This window comes from Ambystoma mexicanum, chromosome 13 (assembly GCF_040938575.1).
Source record: "Ambystoma mexicanum isolate Mex_15411 chromosome 13, UKY_AmexF1_1, whole genome shotgun sequence".
NCBI lineage: Eukaryota > Metazoa > Chordata > Amphibia > Caudata > Ambystomatidae > Ambystoma > Ambystoma mexicanum.
In genome coordinates this window covers 109,848,641-109,870,175 of record NC_090938.1, presented here as the reverse complement: position 1 = coordinate 109,870,175, position 21,535 = coordinate 109,848,641, and the positions used below count along the sequence as shown (strand labels likewise).

General features: G+C 43.8%; 1 protein-coding gene across 1 annotated transcript in view; it reads left to right on the top strand.

The window, feature by feature from the left end:
* The window catches only part of LOC138520949 (AMP deaminase 1-like), a 2,571,753-nt gene that overhangs the window by 1,690,004 nt on the left and 860,214 nt on the right, over window positions 1-21,535 (top strand). The window contains exon 7 of the mRNA XM_069633401.1: window positions 3,396-3,522. Within this exon, the coding sequence (XP_069489502.1) occupies window positions 3,396-3,522 (127 nt within the window). The remainder of the gene's footprint in view (window positions 1-3,395; window positions 3,523-21,535) is intronic.

The window sequence follows — 21,535 nt, the reverse complement described above, 5'->3', positions numbered from 1 at the left end:
TGGCAAATGCTGATAAAAAGTTAGTAATAGACAATCAGATGCTCTGGAAAGGGTTAGCAGAATTTTAGCAGTTTCTCATCAGGACAAAGGGGACTACTTTATGGCTAGACTTAATAAAGCACGTCAAATGGTGCAAGATGTAATTCAGACTACAATGATCATACTGATACTGCAGCTTGTGGCATGCTTAGAAGCTTGATGTTAGTCACCAGGCCTATATGAGGTATAACAAGTTTAAAGTTGATGTGCAGGGCAATGTACTTGAATTCCACTTCAGTGGGGTGTGATTGCTTAATGGCGCAACAGATAAGGAGTTTCACAAGAAAAAAAGGTTGCACTTAAACTACCAAGTTGTTCGCTATTCGGGCTAAGCCCCAGTAGAAGACCTTTCTCTTCACCCAGAAAGTGTCTCGATACTGCAAAGGTTTTAGAGGATTTCAAGAGCATGGATCCAGAAAACATGACTCAAACCAAATCGAAGGAAGTAGATGCATTCCACCCCTTGCAAACATTTTCAGGACTCGTCCCCCTCTTCCACCGATCCCAAATGCAAACCATGGTCGCTTGGTCAACCCTCATGTCACTCCAGTGGGGTGCAGATTCTCACTTCACTGGTGTCTTCGTTGGCCATTTCCAGTGATACCTGGGCCTTGTCTGTGGTGTAGGAGCATGTCCTCCTCCCCCTTCCGACCTCCCTCATATCCTGCTCGTTCAGGTCAGGTTTATGCATTTGACAGATCATATGCAAAGGTTACTGGACCTTGGAGCACATCTTTCTCCGGGTTGTTCATGATACTCAAACCCAACGAGACAGGCCTATGCACATTCCTGGATTTTCCTCACTTCAACTCTCGCTTCCGCTAGAGAGGTTCTATATGATCACTCTGGTGCAATAATGTCAGCCATTTGGCAGGGCGACTGGCTCTGCACAGTGGATCTTCGGATGCATTCCAAATTCCAATAGGGGAGCCACTGCCAAACTGAGCAAGATTCAGACCTGTCCTCTCAGTGGTTAGCAGTTGGCCTCTGCAACTGCACGCGGAGGTGCAGACTGAGCTCTCATTATGCAGGGCCGCCATCTTGCTTTACAGTTTTGTGTATGTGTGCCTCCTAGGGGGGCATTCTTTTTCTGATGTCTTGACAGTGAGATTGCAGTGAGTTGGCTCCCTGCTGCCATCCACGAGTGCCCCTCTGCAGGCTTCCGGCACACGCATGAACAGCCTTTGACTCTTGAACATTTAACGTCTAAAACCAATGTTAAATACCCAGTATTTCTCCTGTGGGTGCCATGGAAACCATCACCCTGACAAAGTCTTCTAAATCGGCTTGCCTTCCCGAGGCAACATCCTGGTCATAGTATGTGGTGCTACTCTGTGTCTCACTGCAATTGCCTTCTCTGGTGCTGGTATTTGTCCTGCAGATTGCATTAAACATGGGTGACTGAATGGTAGATGTAAAGCTTTGCCTTGTCCCAGATATTGAAGACATGATTATCACAGCTATAGAACATATGTAAGGGTTAGCAGAAGTAGATTGTGGACGCAGGTCTAAGGGGTAGACTCCACCTTAAGTTGTTATATTGGTTATACATTCACAGTTGCATCTGGAGGTCAGTGCACAGTTTTCCAGGGTAACTTAATGGTTTTCCACCTTTACTAGCATACTGCTGCTACTAAAGGTGAGAAAGGTACTAAAGGTGCTAACCTCTTTGCGTCTACCAGATGGTGTTCCTCCCCTGAACTTTTGGGCTGCTCAGTCCTGTTCCAATGCTCCCTTATTCGGGTGTCCCCATCCCCCATCCCTTGATCCTGATCTTGTGTCTGGGTCTCCTTGGCCTCACTGAAGGGGTAGCTTTCTTAACATGAGGTTTGCGGGTGGGCCTGTGCAAGTATGAACATCCCCAGCACTCTGTGGTGGGTGTGTCAGTTAGCAAATGGAGTTGGGGCAGGTGAGAGGTGGGGAAACGGTGTGGTGTACAGATGTTAGAGGCGAGTGAGGAGGAGGGTGAACATAGGAGAGTAAGAGCAGAGAGATGGGGCCATATAAACAGGAGGTTGGGAATGTCCATTGGGAACTGAGCAGACTGGGTGGCTGGGATTAGAAAATGGAGTAAGAGTGGAGGAGGATGGAGTGGAGTTGCTGAATCAAAAAGAGGACGAGAGAAAAATAGAGAAAGAAAGGAGTTTTGCAAGGATGTGTTCAATTAAAGGTAAAAGGGAGTGGTTAAAAGAGCAAGCACGTAATCCTGGCTGCTATTAAGAAGGACGTTTTTAAAGGCTGGTTATGAGCTGGGGATCTTTCAATTGCTTCATCCAAGTCCTACATCACAGAATTGCTGGTGCCACCTGGCCCCCACGATTACCCCAGACCCATCACCTAGACTAAAAGATAGGACTTATTCACATAGCCTAGTACCATGCAAAATGGAAACAAAACATTCTGCTGACATTTGCTTTTGGTCCTTTTTGTCTGAAAAGGAAGGGAAGGCCAGAACAAACACGTTAGATGTGCATTTTACAATTAAGCTCAGTATAGTAAATTGTCTGCAAACTGGTAGACAACTGGATTATTTTTGTTGAATACTTTACAGCTTCATGGTAGCATTCTGAGCTTTACACTTATTTGTTTGTGGGCCACAATACATAATGTTTTAATATATGTATATTACTATTAATAATAATAAAAATAATTATAATAATATCACATTTTAAATAGATGTTCAGTGGAGTATCCTCCTGCTCCTAAGTGCTGTTATAACAGGTGTTTTGTTTCCCAGTTTTTCAGAGCACTCTTTATTGTCCTCAGATGGGTAAAGGGCACAGTTGGTTCGGCTTGTATTAACAGCTTTGCTCTGCAGGATAAATACATATCAAAGGCAAATGTTTAGCTTGCTCTGCTATCTTAATGGCAGCAAGGACAAATTAATAATTGCCTGTTTTTGTTTCTTTGTAGGAATTGCCTTCTCAAGGGTGTGCCCCCCCCGTATGGCAAAGCATCACCTCTCAGCTAGTTATACATTCTGGGGGGAAACACTGTTTTGCTTGTCGGGTGACCCATTATCTTTTGTTTGTGCTTTTAGAACTTGACTTATAAAATGAAAGTGAACATGTAGCTTGTAATTCTGGATAGTGCTCACAATAATATCTTGCAGCAACATGTCCACACATAAAAAATATACTGAAAGGTTTGGTGCTGCTGTGGTGCCTTTCGTGAATTTGCAAAGCATGTGACTCTGTCAAAGTTTGTTGGACCAACGTGTAACAGTTAACGGCTTTGTTTTTGTATGCATTTTGGTTTTGTTTTGTTGTTTACTGTTCATTTGTTACAAAATAAACGTTAATCAAGTTTATTGCTGTATGTCTGCGCCTCATTTGAAATTTTCTTATTTTGTACAGCGATATTTTAAAGGCGAAAAATCAGGTACCTGATTTTGGGAAATACTTGGAAAATATCTTCCTGCCTTTGTTTGAAGCAACAATCAAACCTCAAGAAAATAAAGAACTTAGTGTGTTTCTGAGGCATGTAAGTGATACATAAAGAAAACATAGGAAAACAATTGATTTTGATAAAAACAATTTTGTATCTGCAGCGTTTTCTTTTCTGTGAATTAAGAAGGGGAAGCTCTTGGAGCACTTTAAAGGTAAAATGTTGTTAAACTCAGTATAGCCTAGGTGTCTAGAAGTCACGTTATGCAATTTCTTTGTAAATAGCAGTTTTTCTGAGCCATACGAAGGGTTCGGAGCGACTGTTGTTTTTCATTTCTCTCTAGGGATTTTATCATGAGCAAATTTTAGTACAGGCATTCTTCCTCTTCCTGCAAAAATCCACCGTAATACCATATAGATGCCTACGTCTCATCCCTTTTCCTCCATACTTGTGGAACGTGGCATCCAGAAGCCTCTACGTAGCAATAAGTAAGTAGTGAAGTGGGGCAAATGTGCAGAAATGCATGTTCAGCTCCTTTGCTCTCTCTTCGCTTATATGTCCACCAACTTTATCCCTCATACAGTGTCCAGTCAAAGGATCGAAAAACAAAAGGATCGAATACAATAGTTGAGGATACATTTTTACTTAAACCTTAGTTTCGAATAGTCATTTGTGTGAATCATTTTCGAACAATATATCTAATAATAATAATAATAATAATAATAGAGACACTCATTGGTTTTGTAATAATAATAATGGTTTTATTTTATTGTGTGAATCATTTTTGAACAAAATATCTAATAATAATAATAGAGACACTCATTGGTTTTGTAATAATAATAATGTTTTTATTTTAACAATGATGTAATATTGAGTTTATTTTAATACTGTTTTCTAATGTATTTAATATATTTGTATGTATATATGATTATAAACTGTACAAATAACATAGATAATATATAAATAATAATTTTTTGCATTTTTTTAACATATATATTAAACATTTCACCTTTTTTAACTTTTCAAACTGGTATACTTTTCAAACTGTAGATGGCGATGTTGGATTAGTTATTTTATTATTCAAGTTTTGTTTATGTTTCTAGTCCAACGTCCAACGTATGACGTCCCACGTTTACTTACGCATTCATGCGTGGTCGCCATTTTGCAAGTTCTTTTTGTTCGGACGGGTTCTTATGCATACGCGCTCTCGATTTTTTTATGGATTTGTTATTTTTTCATGCTGGAGCGTTGTTTTTTCTACGGATGTGGCTTTTTGGACTTTTTTAAATCGGAGAGTGGATTTTTTCTACGCCTGGATGGATGCTTCATTTGAATTAACGATTCCTGATCACTTGGATTTTTCTGCATGGATTTCCTTTTTTTAATGTTTTTTTTTTCCTGGAATGTTTTTTTTATTTTACTCTTGGATGGATGTTGGATTCGGATTATGGATTTCTGATGTTACGGATTGGTTCATTATGCATTTCTTGGATTTTGGTACTTTTTTGGATTGCAGATTCGGTGATTTGGGTGAGTTTTTGTTTATTAATTTTAACATTTCAAGTTATAAGATATGGCTTCTAAATAGTTCATTGATTCCATTGACTCGAAATTGTTCACTATGTGTCATGATCTCTGCTTCCAAAAGGTCAGGGTTTTCCCAACTCGCTTGGAAGCAGATCCATAACCCAGGTTCCGAGTGCCAACCAGTCCCAATTGGGACCTTTTGGACCCAGTCCTGGCGCCAGTGGCACCAGGCTCATAAATATGCCCAGTCCCAGCGCTGGAAGTGCCGGGCTCATAATGCTTGGATGGACTTACCTGCAGCAGACCATGCTGCTTACTTGCCTGCCAGTTGAGCCTCTGATCCTCTTCTGTTTGGAACTACTTTTCCTGTTGGGTGGGGCAGGAGCCACTCCCTAGATTCAGAACACTGGAACTCTTCTTGAAAGCAGGAACTCTTTTCTTACCTAGGCGTGGCTGTGGAAGGAGACACCTAAGCACTACAGGAGGCTATTTAAACCACACCCGATGGATGAATCTTGCTTTGCGTTATTCTGCATCCTCTGCTGCAGAACGCTCATCGTGTCTTCTGCATCTGATCCTGGGCCTAAGGAAAAAGGCTTACCATCCTGAATCCAGTCTTCAGCAACACCTATAAAGACAAGAAAGAACAGGTTAGCATTACGGTCTTCAGTGACAGCTCTTCACTTACCTGGTCCATCGGCTGTCACCAACGCCTCGCGCTGCATTCCGGCATCTGAAAGACAAAGGCTTACCTACTCTTCGTGCGCTCCGGAGGTCTTCACACTGCATTCCGGCATCTGAAAGACAAAAGCTTACCAACTCTTCGCACGCTCCGGAGGCCTTCGGCGCTGCATCCCGCATCTTAAAGACAAAACAAGGTGCGTTTAAAGACATTGGGGAACTTTAATACTCACGTGCCATTACTCCTTTCCACATCTAACCCAGTGGGTATCCCGGCACCCTGCAGCCGCTCCGAACTTGTACCTGCAAAATAAAAAGACAGTTAGAGCGCATCGTGAAGCAGGCAACAAGCGCTTACTTACGTGCTTCCAGGCGCTTCTATTCATCACACGGGCTCCATCTTCAACTCACTTCAGCCCGTCATCCGCCATCGCCGGAACCCTGCAAAACAAGAAACATCATTACTAAAGACTTTAAAGACATTAGAATTACTCGAAACTTACCGTTCGTGCAGTAAACGACGGACAGCAGTCCTCTGAAGTCAAGAGGCCTGCTCCCCTTATCCAGTGAAGAAACTGGTTACAGCACCCTGCCCCGAGGCAGATAGAGAGCACGGCGTTCACTTACCTAAGGTGAGAGCGTTAACCTTTGGGGTTCTACAGGAGAAGAGAAAGGGAAGAAGAGAGAGACATTCAATAACCCAGTTTCTTAATCCCATATTTTCTATCTGCAGACATCTTACCCTTCAAGTCAGGCATACAGTGCACAGAGGTCCAGCCCAAAGAGCCAGCCGTGTGTTACACATCACCTTTGAAGATACGGTATACGCCCAGTCAAGACCGGCGCCTCTACAGGAATCAGGTGAGCGTTACAGAACGCAAAGCCTACCACAAAACTCCCGTCCAGGCGCTATGGAAACCTCGGATACCGACCAGCTAGCCCAGTTACTTGGGGAACTAAGGGCAGAAGTGCATGCAGCCCGTCAGGAAACAAACGCTCTAAGAAGGGAACTGATTATTTCCAAGGAGCGAACAGATGATCTCGCTAGACAATTGCTACAGTCACAAGCCGGACAGACCCCGTTACCCGCATCTGGGGGAAATCTTCCTTCTACATCCTCTATGAATCCAGTGCAGATCAACCTACCTGGGAATGTACCTCTGGCTCCGCCCGAACGATTTTCTGGTGACCCAAAGAGGTTTGCAGTATTTATCAATCAGTGCCGGTTGCATTTCTTATGCCGGCCAGCAGCCTTTCCAACTGATCAAGCTAAAGTAGCTTTCGTGCTTTCGTACCTTAGTGGCAATGCGGCAGACTGGTCGATCCCTCTAGTAAATCAAGATGATCCGGTCCTCCATGATTTTCAAGCTTTTCAGCTCAGTATGGAAAAACTGTTCGCAAGACATTCACAGGGGCAGGCCTTGGACAATGAGCTTCTTTCGTTGCGACAAGGTAATCAAGACCTTTTGGCTTATATTGCGTCTTTCAACAGACTGATAGTGGAAACTCAATGGCCTGAGGACAAAAGGATTACGCTGTTTTATAGAGGTCTACGTGGAGAGCTCAAAGATGTGTTAGCCCAAGTAGTGAATCCCCCACAAGATTGTTCGGACTATATAGACTTAGTCGTTCAAATAGATCACAGACTGCAGAACAGGAAGGCCGATCGTTCCAAGTTTGATGCTCGAGTATTTTCCAAACCGCCAACTCCTTCCAAAGGAGTAGACTCCGGGGAACCCATGCAAATAGGGGGTCTGAAAGGTCCTCTAACACAAAAGGAGCGGGAAAGGAGAAAACAGTTGCAATTATGCCTCTATTGCGGAAACTCAGGGCACTTTCTTCGAGACTGTCCGGTGAAACCTGCCAAGAAGGCAGTAGGAGCTGCAGTTACCAAAGTTACAAACTCTGAGCAGGGAAACGACTTCGCCCGACAAGAATAGAGGTCCTCTTGCCGAGCGTGAAAACCAGTTCCGTGACCTCGCATTTCGTGATACCTATGCTCCTCATTAGCCCTGATAATCCGGATCGATTACATGCAATTGAAGCTTACGTCGACAGCGGTGCCATCGGCAATTATGTGGATCATGAAATGGTTTTGAGGATGAATCTAACTCTTTGTCCCAAGGCTGTAAAGGACGTCATTACTACGGTGGATGGTACGGAGATAGCCTCCGGGCCAGTAACGCATACCACTCAAGAGGTGACGCTAGTAAGTCAAGATGGACACCATGAGAAGATCGTGTTCGATGTGATCAAGGCCCCTCAGTTTCAGATTATTCTAGGAATACCTTGGTTAGAGAAACACAATCCTCTGATCGATTGGCGAGCAAGAACGGTCCAGTTTCCAGAATGTGTCTCTACTTGTCACCCTCCATCTGGTGTTGCACTGGCAGCAATTTCTTCAGAGACTCCCCAGTTACCTCCCGAATACCTAGAATACCAAGATGTTTTCCGGAAGGATCAGGCTAACTCTCTACCTCCTCATAGGTCTTATGACTGCCAGATAGACCTGATACCTGGATCTACTCCTCCTTGTAGTAGAATGTATGCCCTCACCGAGCCTGAGAACCTTCACCTTCGACAATACCTGGATCAATACCTGGCAAATGGGTTTATTCGTCCTTCCAAGTCCCCTGCTTCTTCAGCTTTGATCTTCGTTCCAAAAAAGGAAGGAGACCTTAGAACTTGTATAGATTATCGCTCCCTGAACCAGATCACCGTTAAGAATAGATATCCGTTACCTTGATCCCTGAACTCCTGGACCAAGTCAGAAAAGCATGCATATATACAAAGCTGGATCTTAGAGGAGCTTACCACTTGGTACGAGTAAAAGAGGGCGATGAATGGAAGACGGCCTTCCGCACCAAGTATGGGCTATTTGAATATCAGGTCATGCCCTTCGGACTTTGCAATGCCCCGGCCGCCTTTCAATATTTTATGAACGATGTCCTCAGAGAGCTCATAGATGTGTGTGTTGTTGTTTACATTGACGACATCCTCGTTTATTCTTCATCGGAATCTGAACATCGGAAACACGTGAAAATGGTCCTCGAAAGATTGCGTCAACACAAACTTTTCGCTAAGTTGGAAAAATGTGTTTTCAACGTGACTGAAGTTGAATTCTTGGGATTCATATTATCACCTGGCGGAGTGCGTATGGATTCAAAGAAGGTCGATGCAGTTCTCAAATGGCCATCACCATCCTCCGTAAAAGGTGTGCAAAGCATGTTAGGCTTCGCTAACTTTTACCGCAGGTTTATCCCCGAATTCTCTCGAATAGTCCAGCCCATCACTGCCTTGTTAAAGAAAAACAAACGTTTTGAATGGTCTACCGAGGCGGAACAAGCTTTCCAGGATTTGAAGACTAAATTTATCTCTGCACCAATCTTAAAACACCCTCGCCCCGAACTCCCCTACATCGTGGAAACTGATGCTTCAAGCCTTGCCATGGGGGCAGTTCTATCACAAAAGGACCCGGTAACCAATCAGTTGCATCCCGTGGCATTTTGGTCCCGCAAATTCTCGCCTCCTGAAATCAATTACACGATTACTGACAAGGAACTTCTGGCTATCAAGTCTGCCTTTAAGGCTTGGCGGCATTATCTGCTGGGGGCCCGACACACCGTTACTGTGATTACGGATCACCGAAACCTGCAATATTTGAAAACCGCAAAAGCCCAATCCTCTAGACAACTCCGTTGGGCATTATTCTTTGCCGAGTTTGACTTCATAATTACCTATCGACCTGGTACAAAGAACGGTAAAGCTGATGCCCTTTCTCGGATGGGAGTGGAAGAACACTTGATCAACCCTAAACCTGTACCAATCATTCCCGAACAAAGAATTCTGGGTGTAATCACCATAGAATCCATAGAGGAAGTTAAGGATAAAGCCAGGCAACTTGTAACTCCAGCAGACATACAGAATTGGCATCTGCAGGGAAAGGACTTTGCAGTAAAGGACAACTTATTGTATTTCCAAGAACGATTATACCTACCCAGCACAGATTTACAGAAAAAAGTAATCTCTTGTTATCACGATTCTTTAATGGAAGGACATCCCGGTATGGCCAAGACCTCAGAAAAGATCACTAGACCAGCTAAAAGTTTGGAAAACCCGACTCCAACGCTCAAGAAAATCGAAAAACTTGCGACAACCGTAACAACCAATCACTCAAAAGAGCCTCCAAAGCTCCAAAGGACAGTCCAAAACGAGACATACCAGGGGGTGGCAAAAACATCTCAACCCTCACCTCCCCAATCATTCTGGTCTTGGTTGCCGAAAGCCCTCAAACAAAACCTACAAAAATAGCCACCCAAGAGAAGATCCCACAGCAACACCTACATCCACCAGATCCTCAAAGCCCAAGACCAAATAAAAATGTGTTCGTGGAACACTCGAGGCTTTCTTCACCTAACAACCCCAGGATCCAGGAACTTAACAACCTACGACATCATCTGTCTTCAGGAGACATGGCTTCTTTTACCACCAATTCTCGACGGTTACGAGACCCACACTGTGGTGGCCAAGAAGAGCCTCTTAGGCCGCCCTACAGCGGGGCTGCTCATCGCCATCCGCGGTGGTCGAGGCCTAACGGACTCACAAAAAATAAAAGAAAGCCACTTCATGTTGATGGTCAAACTAAACTGGGAAACAACAGACAAAAAATCAAACAAACAAACAACGAAAATAATCATAATTGTCACCATTTATTGGAACCCGGCAACTGTCGAGTGTGGGAAATTCATTAAAACAATAGAACAAGAACTGGACTGGGCGCAAGTCACACATCACCCAGACTATGTAGTCTTATGTGGAGATCTAAACATCCATAGCCAGCAGAGCGAAAAGTCAAAGGCATCCAAAAGTAAAAAACGTCCAATTGACCAGAGATCCACCAAATGGCAAAACCTTATGAAATCGAGATCTTTCGACAACTTGGACCAAGTCTTTGCTGACCCAAACAGACTTCCAACCTGGGAAGGAATGAATTCAAACTCCACAATCGACTACATTCTGGTATCACGTCCTCTACTACTTCACATTAATTCCTTCAATGTGATCAAAACAAGGGAAAGCGACCACAACCTGCTGGAGACTACTTGGTCAACAAATCCGCCGAAAAACTACTCAATGTGTGCAGAACTCGATCTTAACGCTCAAGGGACAAGACTCCGGATCACGGAAAAGGCAATAACAACCATCTCTAAGCTCTACAACGACCGAGTTAAATACCGACACACTTTGGCGGTTGATTATACACCTTTGTTGACTGTCTGTAGAGTCCCTTTCAAGACCAAAAAGCCAAGGGCAGCTGACCAAAAACATATGTATGACAAACTGGTTGTCGAACGAAAAAGAGAGCTAAGGAAGACAATAAGGCTAGCACGAAAACTTGCCCCCTCGCAGGCTACGACCGTCCTGAAAGAAGCAAATACAAAATACAAATCTTGGTTAAAAGGCCACCGGCACAAGCTCTACCAACAAGACGCAGAAGACATCCTGAAAGCCATAACAGGCAATCACGCAAGAGACTTTTGGTCCCTCCTACATTCAACAACTCCAGGCGAGCGCCCAAGTCAGTTGAACGGTATTGGTCAGTTGGCCTGGGAAAAGTACTTCAACACCCTGTTTAAGCGCACCTCGACAGAAACCTCTAGGATGGAAAATAACGACACCTCTTGGAGATGCTTAGATAACATCGAAGACATTACAATGTTAATCAAAAAACTGAAACCATCTCGTGCCCCCGGCCCTGACGGCATCACGAACTTTGATTTAAAAGCACATCCGGAAACCTGGGCGCCCCTGTTGAGTCAAATTTTCAGACGATGTTCCGCCACAAAAACCATCCCTCCAACGTGGAAATGTGCCAACGTGGTACCTATCTTTAAGAAGGGCAACCGGTCAGATCCTACTAGCTATCGCCCAATCGCTCTCCTTGACCCAATAGGAAAGCTGTTTGGGTCTCTTTTGCTAAATCACTTCATTGCCTGGGCAAAAGAATCTCCCTGCAACGACAAACTACAAACTGGCTTCAAAAAAAATCTGGGGACAAATGCAAACATATTAATACTGAGCGCCCTGAAAAGTAAAATCATGGAGGGCCGTCCACGCCTATTCATCGCCTTTGTCGACTTGACACAGGCTTTCGACAAAGTGGACCGGGAAAGACTATGGAGGAAACTAGCTCTATGGAAATGTCCCCCAGACATACTCAACCCCATCAAGGCCCTATATACCAACACTTCAATGAGGGTACGCCTGAACCAACAAGGTTTGTTAACCAAAGAAATAACAACAGCCAGAGGAGTCAAACAGGGCTGCCCCCTGGCCCCCGCCCTGTTTTGGTCCTATCTGGGTGATTACCAAGACTCAGAAAAAGAGACTCGAGCGTTCCCCCCCAAACTCGGAGGAGATCAGATCAGTCGGCTCTTATACGCAGACGACTTAATTCTTCTGGACAACACTCCGATAGGACTACAACGGCAATTAACAAACCTAAAACAATATATTGCGACAAACAACCTGGAAATTAACCAATCAAAAACTAAAATGATGGTCATGGAGAAATCTGCAACAAAGAAATCTACCCTACCGCTAAGACTAGGCGAAACAACCATCGAAAAAGTCCACAGTTTTAAATATCTTGGAGTCATTTTAGACAGCTCTCAAAGAGACAATGCGATGCAAGAGGCGCTCCGTGGAAAAACCACAAAACTAGCGACACAAGGCAAAGCCATTGATATCAAATTTGGCCGTTTTTCAATCATTCCAGTACGAGATTTTTACAAAAAAAAAGTCATACCATCCTTGACTTATGGTGTGGACGCAATGCCAACCATCCCCCAAGAACTGTGGCAGAATTTGGAAGCATCCTTCTGGAGAACAGTCTTAGGTCTCCCCAAATCCACGCCAATAACACTGATCAGACGTGAACTCACGCTCTCATCTTTGAAAGCATCAATCGACTGTAATAGCGTCCTGCTCTATCGGAAGTGCATTCAGAACGACGCTCCATATGCCTATAAACTGATAAGCGAAGAACTCCGTCTTGGAACTTGTCGAATGCTCTCTCACTGGGAAACAAAAATCTTATCCATCCTAGACTCAGTGGCTTGTAGCAAGGAGGACCTTATCAACAATCCAGCCAGAGTCACGAAAAAAATCAAAGAACTGGATTGGATTCTCACCACCGACACGGCGACGCGATACAAACTTACCAACCATCTACCAGTCTTTTGCAAGAAACTTGATACAGTCCAACCATATTTGAAATTATTTCCGAATAGATTGGCGCGAAACTACTACCTAAGAATAAGACTAAATCTATTGGAAACTAACGAAATCCTATCGATCAGACACCTATCCACTACTAGCAATTGCCGGCTTTGCAAATCAAGTTCGGCAAAGGAAACCATACGCCATCTTCTTCTGACCTGTCCGTCAACGACAGATATCCGACGCACCTATTTGAAAGACATTTTCACAAACTTTATCTTACAAGATGAAGAAGCGTGCTGGAATAAACTGATAGACGGCGACAAACAGTCGTGGCAATTTGCAACAATAAACATCATGACTTTCATCTTCAACGTGCTGCTCCCACGACAGGCTTCAGGAAACGCCTTGTGAACTTGACCACCAAATTTGACGGATAGGTCTCAGCCGCCGTTTGTTAAAAAATCTTTTAGATTAAAAAACAAATAAAAAAAAAAAAAAAAAAAAGAAAAGATCAAGCGCTACTTCTGGTGGCCGTCTTGGAAAAAAGATATCAGAGACTTTATAATGTCCTGTGGAGTATGCGCCCAAAACAAGAGTCAAAAGGAAAGACCAGCAGGCCTCTTACGCCCTATTGACATCCCACCTCGCCCTTGGCATACGCTTTCTATGGACTTCATCACCGATCTACCTTCATGCTCCGGATACAATACGATTCTAGTAATCGTGGACTTATTCTCCAAGATGGCACATTTCATTCCGCTCAAAGGCTTGCCAACAGCAGCAACTCTGGCCCGAGAATTTCTCGAAAACATCGTCCGACTGCACGGTTTTCCTTCGGTTCTAATTTCGGATCGAGGTAGTCAATTTATTTCTCATTTTTGGCGAAGTTGCTGTCGGTCGGCTCAAATTGATGTGAGACTATCGACCAGTCACCACCCTCAGACCGACAGACAAACCGAGAGGACCAATCAAACTCTGGAACAGTATTTACGCTCCATGCTGCAACAAACTGAAAAAACTTGGAAAGACATCCTTTGGATAGCCGAATATGCCTACAATAACTCTGTCCATTCGGGAACTGGGAAAACCCTGTTTTTTCTTTTGTACGGCAGTCACCCTCGAACCTCGGAGTTGGATCCCCTCCAAGATCTTGAAACACCAGCAGTAGACTACCTGCATTCTACAATCACCCAAGCCTTTAAGGAAGCTGTTTCTCACCTTCAAAGGGCTAAAGAACAATACAAGAAAGGAGCAGATCAACATCGGAAGGAAGCCCCTCAATATCAAGTAGGGGATCAAGTCTGGTTATCCACCAAATATCTACCTCTAAAAGGGCCACGCACACTCAACCCAAGATACCTTGGTCCCTATTCCATCACTACCATAGTAAACCCAGTAGCGGTCAAGTTGGACTTGCCCCCGCACATGAAGATACATCCGGTCTTCCACGTCTCTCTATTAAAACCCGTGCAACCTCAAACCCGACTAACTAAATCTCCAAAACCTATCCTAGTTGATGGAGAACTCGAGTTTGAAGTCAAAAGCATTCTGGACTCCAAGATCTCCAAATCTAAACTATTTTACCTAATTGACTGGAAAGGCTACAGCCCCCAAGAGAGATCCTGGGAACCTGCTGAATATGTCCACGCTCCTCGCCTAATCAAAAGATTTCACCGAACATTTCCAGACAAGCCAAAACCCCCGGAGAAGCCCGGTTTGGGAGGGGCCTTGAGGGGGGGTACTGTCATGATCTCTGCTTCCAAAAGGTCAGGGTTTTCCCAACTCCCTTGGAAGCAGATCCATAACCCAGGTTCCGAGTGCCAACCAGTCCCAATTGGGACCTTTTGGACCCAGTCCTGGCGCCAGTGGCACCAGGCTCATAAATATGCCCAGTCCCAGCGCTGGAAGCGCCGGGCTCATAATGCTTGGGTGGACTTACCTGCAGCAGACCATGCTGCTTACTTGCCTGCCAGTTGAGCCTCTGATCCTCTTCTGTTTGGAACTACTTTTCCTGTTGGGTGGGGCAGGAGCCACTCCCTAGATTCAGAACACTGGAACTCTTCTGGAAAGCAGGAACTCTTTTCTTACCTAGGCGTGGCTGTGGAAGGAGACACCTAAGCACTACAGGAGGCTATTTAAACCACACCCGATGGATAAATCTTGCTTTGCGTTATTCTGCATCCTCTGCAGCAGAACGCTCATCGTGTCTTCTGCATCTGATCCTGGGCCTAAGGAAAAAGGCTTACCATCCTGAATCCAGTCTTCAGCAACACCTATAAAGACAAGAAAGAACAGGTTAGCATTACGGTCTTCAGTGACAGCTCTTCACTTACCTGGTCCATCGGCTGTCACCAACGCCTCGCGCTGCATTCCGGCATCTGAAAGACAAAGGCTTACCTACTCTTCGTGCGCTCCGGAGGTCTTCACACTGCATTCCGGCATCTGAAAGACAAAAGCTTACCAACTCTTCGCACGCTCCGGAGGCCTTCGGCGCTGCATCCCGCATCTGAAAGACAAAACAAGGTGCGTTTAAAGGCATTGGGGAACTTTAATACTCACGTGCCATTACTCCTTTCCACATCTAACCCAGTGGGTATCCCGGCACCCTGCAGCCGCTCCGAACTTGTACCTGCAAAATAAAAAGACAGTTAGAGCGCATTGTGAAGCAGGCAACAAGCGCTTACTTACGTGCTTCCAGGCGCTTCTATTCATCACACGGGCTCCATCTTCAACTCACTTCAGCCCGTCATCCGCCATCGCCGGAACCCTGCAAAACAAGAAACATCATTACTAAAGACTTTAAAGACATTAGAATTACTCGAAACTTACCGTTCGTGCAGTAAACGACGGACAGCAGTCCTCTGAAGTCAAGAGGCCTGCTCCCCTTATCCAGTGAAGAAACTGGTTACAGCACCCTGCCCCGAGGCAGATGGAGAGCACGGCGTTCACTTACCTAAGGTGAGAGCGTTAACCTTTGGGGTTCTACAGGAGAAGAGAAAGGGAAGAAGAGAGAGACATTCAATAACCCAGTTCCTTAATCCCATATTTTCTATCTGCAGACATCTTACCCTTCAAGTCAGACATACAGTGCACAGAGGTCCAGCCCAAAGAGCCAGCCGTGTATTACACATCACCTTTGAAGATACGGTATACGCCCATTCAAGACCGGCGCCTCTACGGGAATCAGGTGAGCGTTACACTATGCTTGTTATTCTCTCTTCATAATCTCTGTATTTTTTTTTTGTTTATGAGTTTTTTCAAGCAAAATAGTTTGTGTGATTTTTATTTCCTGTGTTGTTTGCTCCATTTTAAGGTGTTTTAGGAAATGCCACAAGTTTGGGTTATTTACATTGAATTCTTTGTTTATTTTACTATGCCAACCCTCCTGAATATTGTTCGTTCTTGGCCAGTTTTCCTTTACCGCTCGGTAACAGTTCCAAATTGAAATTGGATATTTGGCTCTTCTCCTTGTTCCTTTTCTTGTTAGTTGCCCAATCCATCTGTTTTCTAAATAATCTAACAAATCAGCTAATTCGTCCTCATTTATTGTGAAATACGGTGTTGCAATCAATGTTTCATAATATGTAATCACTTTGTCCTCTTGTACAAATGCCAATGCAAATATTTGTTTCATTTGGTGCTGAAAATCACTGTTTTCAATGTCTTTTGTTCTTAGGCCTAGCTTTTGTATTTTTCGCCAAATTGCTTGTCCGAAATGAAATAAACATCCTTATATATGAGTGTTTGGGTACGTTGTTTGAAAACCTTTCAGTTGACCCTGCTCAAAGTCCATGATTATTGTATTCAGTGTTTTATCTGGTATTGCCTCCTTGATTTTCGTAAATACACACCTGTATAGTTCTTCGGTTTTGCCTGGCATTAACACATACATTAAAGGTATTACTGTTCCATTGATTGTACCATGAATGCTATAAAATTGATGAAAGGGTTCTGGACATGATTTAAACGTAGCATCTCCGTGCCATATCGTTGAATTTCCTAGATGTGACAAATTAGTATCAGTAGTAAAAATCCATATTTTTTCATCTTTAATCTACAATGTTGCAAACAGAAATTGTTCCCCATTTTCAGTGTTTTGTAAAATATAATGTACATTTATGTCAAGACAGTTTTGTGGTGGCAAGGGCAGGTTTTCCTTCTGCTGTTTTTGTCTATTAATGCTTCTTTTCTAGTAGTTTTGTGTTTGGCATCTGGGCCGCTATATGGAGCGGAATTTTTCGATATGTTCTGTTCACTATTGAGCTACTTGCTTCATTTCGATTTTCTTCTGCATTTCTTTTAATTTCATTTATCGACTTTTTAATTATTATCGCTGTAGTATCAGGCATATGGTTGTGTTCTCCTGTACATCTTATATTTTCACCTTCTGTGATCGCTCTTCCCGAACACTTTTTAATTTTCTATATTCGGTACATTTCCAAAAGTGAATTCTTTACGTGTTATTTCTCGATTATAGGTGTAGCCTTCATACACCAATTGGGTTCCTCCCATTTGAGATTGTATATACTCAATTTTCACACTCATCATGTATCTGAAACAGCGACATTTTTCATTAATTATTGTTTGCTGACTCTAATGTGTGTCTTTTACTATTATTTCATTAGTTTCATGCATTTTGCTTACCTGATGATTTCAGTCACGTAATACGATTCTCGTGTCAGCTGGTGTTTCCTGGTCACTTTCTCTAACGCAGACAGTTTGTTTTAACTGTCACCTGTGCATATGCTCTCTATACAACGTTCTTTACTCGTCGTTCATACCTATTGTTTTAACTCTTTATCGATTGAGTTTTCAAATACTATGTTGTTTAACCTTCGATACTTTTTTCGACCAAATGACTTTTTACATGTTATCTACCAGATGTCGAAACTTTGACTTTCGATCCTTTTGATTCGATCCTTTTGTTTTTCAGCTCTTTGTTTTCGGTCCTATCACTTATAACCCCCTCATACGTTACTTTCGAATGGATTGTGTCTTCCCACGTATTCCTTACATTTGATATTTCCTAATATCCAGCTTGCTGCCCAGAAACATGTTTTCCCTGCATAGGGCACTGTGCATTGATGTCTGTCGAGTCGATGTCCCTCGGAGGCCTCCGTCCCGATGTCGGCGTCATCACAGGTATAAGTAACGCACGCAGCATCCGTTGCTCAGTTCCGCTTTTCCACGCTTCACAGCTTCAGTAACATAACGCTTGGTTCCGAATGCGACGAATGCATGTTGATGACGGCCAAGGCCTTGAAGGAGCTCAGAGGGAAGTTGGAGAGAGGTAAGCCTCAGGAATTCATTACCCCGTCCAAACGCAAATCATGCGACGAGTCGAGGCCTTTGTCTCCTTGTCATAAAAAACTCTCCCGATCACGTTCTCAAAGTGGATCGCATCATTCCTCTTCTTCGAGGCATGGTAAGAAAAGGCGCCATAGATCGCCATCCACTTCTTCGTCTAGTTCACCCGAGAGGGTCGTTTGCCCCTCGAAACACAATACTCTGGCACAGTGGGAGGAATTCAGAAAGAGTATGTTAAAGGTGTTCGAGAACGTGGCCTTGCCCCCCTCGAAGACACCTATAGGTGATACCCCAGACGATACACCTGGGAAGCACAGGACCCATAAGTCTTCAACCTCAGCTTTGGAAACTCCTTGAGACCATGCTAAACCCTCGAGTTGAGAAAAAGCCTGCGTGATGCACAAGAAGTCGTCACTATTGTCCCATACGGCAAAGCCAAAGAGTGCGTCGTCGACGCCCTCGGCGCCCTCATCGAAGGAGAAGCCATTGACACATTGCGTATCGACTTCCTCGACGCCGCACACAACAGTATCTTGCGCTCGGCAATCAGACCTCGCACATCAACCTGATCGGCTAACAGCACGGCCATTACGCTAATGTAAGTAAGATGCTTGTGAATTTCCTCTTAGAGTTAACACGTGTCCGATCAACTAGGACACGCATAAACAGGCATTACCATACTCACTTACTTTCTGTCTTTGTAGTGCCACGACGACCTCGCGCGTAGAGGCAGCAACCTGTTCGGCTAACAGCACGGCCATTATCCTACTTGCCATCACGTACTGCGCCCTGGAGGCATATCTTTTGTGAACACCCAAATTGGAGACCATTTACTTTACGAACAAACTTACAGAGCATACATGTAAGTTGCAATACGCTTTCTTTGCTCCCCATTATTTCTGTTTCAACACTCTCACTGCATTTGGCTTTACAATTGCCCTAACAAATTAATCGCTTGCAAATTTGAAAATTTTCCTGAAGATCTCATTCTAGTTTAGTTCTTTCCAAAAATTTTAAGTTTTTTACTAAGTTTTTTATATTCTGTCTCAACAGGAATCAAATGTTTTAAGTTGATAAATTTCGAATTATGGGAACAGTTCAGATGATTTCTTTGATAATAAACAGCCACTAAACCCCTGAGGAACCACCAAAAAACAGGTGGGGAAACGTGTCAGGAAGGGAACAGGCTGGATACTATAAAATATTATTTTTGTTACATTAACCTCTAACCTTTGGATACAGATTGGATACAAACCAGCATTCTGTGATAAAATACTGAATATTTATTTCATCAAGAACTGTATTGATGTTTGGATTTGAATGGCTTTACAATTCAAATTGAATTTATTATTTAAGTAATCCCAAAATGAAAGCAAGTAATCAAGGCTAAGAAAATCAAACCAAATTGTCTTGTGCAGCAGTGATTTTGTCTAAAAATCTATTTACCAAAAAAGGTTATTTTGGATTACTATTTTTGCTCAAGCTCAAACTTCATTAAGGTCTAGTGTATATATTTTTCCACATTTTGTCTCGCTACAGTCTGAGAGGTTAAGACCTTTTGTTTTGCCGCTTGCTCACATCATTTTTCAGCACAAGAGCAGCGCTGGAATCAGCCAAAGACTGTACCTGTCCTTTTTCACAACAGTATCTTCGACATTTTCATCGAAGACGTCGACATTGGTGTCGATGGCATCGACGACTTCAGAGAAGTCGAAGCAGTTGACAATTTTGTCGAAGCCGTTGACGTCATCATCATCAACGATTTCCACAATTTTGGCTCCAATTATGATGTCTATAGCGCCTTCTTCTACCTTTGAGAGGATTTACACACCTCAACCTCATTCAAACTATTTCAAAACCCTCTCCTCAATCTATGAGGATGCAGAACATTCATCTGATGAGGAAAGACCTTTTGGACTTGAATATGGGACACCTTCTGTTCCAGAAGAACTTGTGTCAGAAGAATCCCAAATGAAAAATCTGCAGGACTCTCTGCATGAGGCAAGTGGCATTGACACTTCCCCTGAAGATGAATTCAGTAGAGCTGATCCAGGAGGCCATGCTGAAGGCAATTATAGACAGCTTATTACTGGAGTGATGGAGCACATGGGATGGTCTAGACCCACGCCTGTTTTCGAGCAGAATGATGTAACTGACATACTCTACAAAGGACCACAGGAAGACCCTATTGTCCCATTTTACAAAGCTCTTCACAAGAGGGTATCTTCCAACTGGGAAACACCTGACGTTGTCCCAGCAGTTAACAAAAGGTTAACAGCTAAATATAGAGCATCAGCTTCGGACCCTCTATAACTTTTGAAGCATCCAACACCAGAAAGCCTGGTAGTACAGGCTGCAACCTCTTCTGGCAAACAAAATGCCTATCCCACAGTCCAGCAAGATAGGGATGAAAAAAAAATATGATGACATGGCCAAGAAGGTTTTCTTGGCGGGTAGTATGGAGTTAGTCTGCTAATGCCACATGCACGCTGGCAAGGTTTACCCACTCCCTTTGGGACTGCATTTCGATGGCGGCTGACCACATCCCGGAAGGGGAGGAACGGGACGGTTTCTTGAACCTTATCAAGGATGGAAAGGATGCTTTGTGCGAATCCCTCCAGACCAGTCTCGAATCTGTTGACAGTAACAGCAGAGCCATGGCAGCTCGTACAGTAATCTTCAGATTTGCGTGGTTGCAGAAGTCAGGATTTGCCCTAGACGTACAGTCCAGACTTCTCAACATTCCCTTTGACGGCACACATCTATTTGGGAGAAAATCTGGTGATAGGTTGGAGAAGCTGCAAACTTCCAAGGTGGCAGCCACATCCCTTGGAACTGCGATAAGGCAAACTCCAAACCGCCCCACAGGTGCGCCCTGGAGGGGTAGGTCCTTTTGCTATTATTACTCATTCCAAAAGGCAGAGGACAGCCAGCTCAAGGAGGTCAAAGACGATTCCCCCATGGTGGACGGGGTAGAGGTACTAAGACCGCAACAGCAGGGGCTAGCCTCAGCATCTGCGTCGGCCGCCCCAAAACCTCTCTGAGGTCTTACATCACAAAACAGCAGTAGGAGGCAGTTTAACACAGCATCTGACGGAATGGCAGGCTATTACTTCAGATGCTTGGGAATTGCAGACAGTTGCCCAAGGTTACTGCCGGCCTTTCCTACAAACACCTCAGAGTCATCCACCGGGGAAAAACTATTTGAAGGTTCCGGATCTGCTCCTTATGCATCCCAATATTTTCTAATTCCAAAAAAGGACGGAGGATTGAGACCTATCTTGGACTTAAGAGACTTGAACAAATTCCTCAGGAAGGACAAGTTCAAGATGGTAACCCTTTCTCAGATCCTTTAGGCCCTCCAACTTCA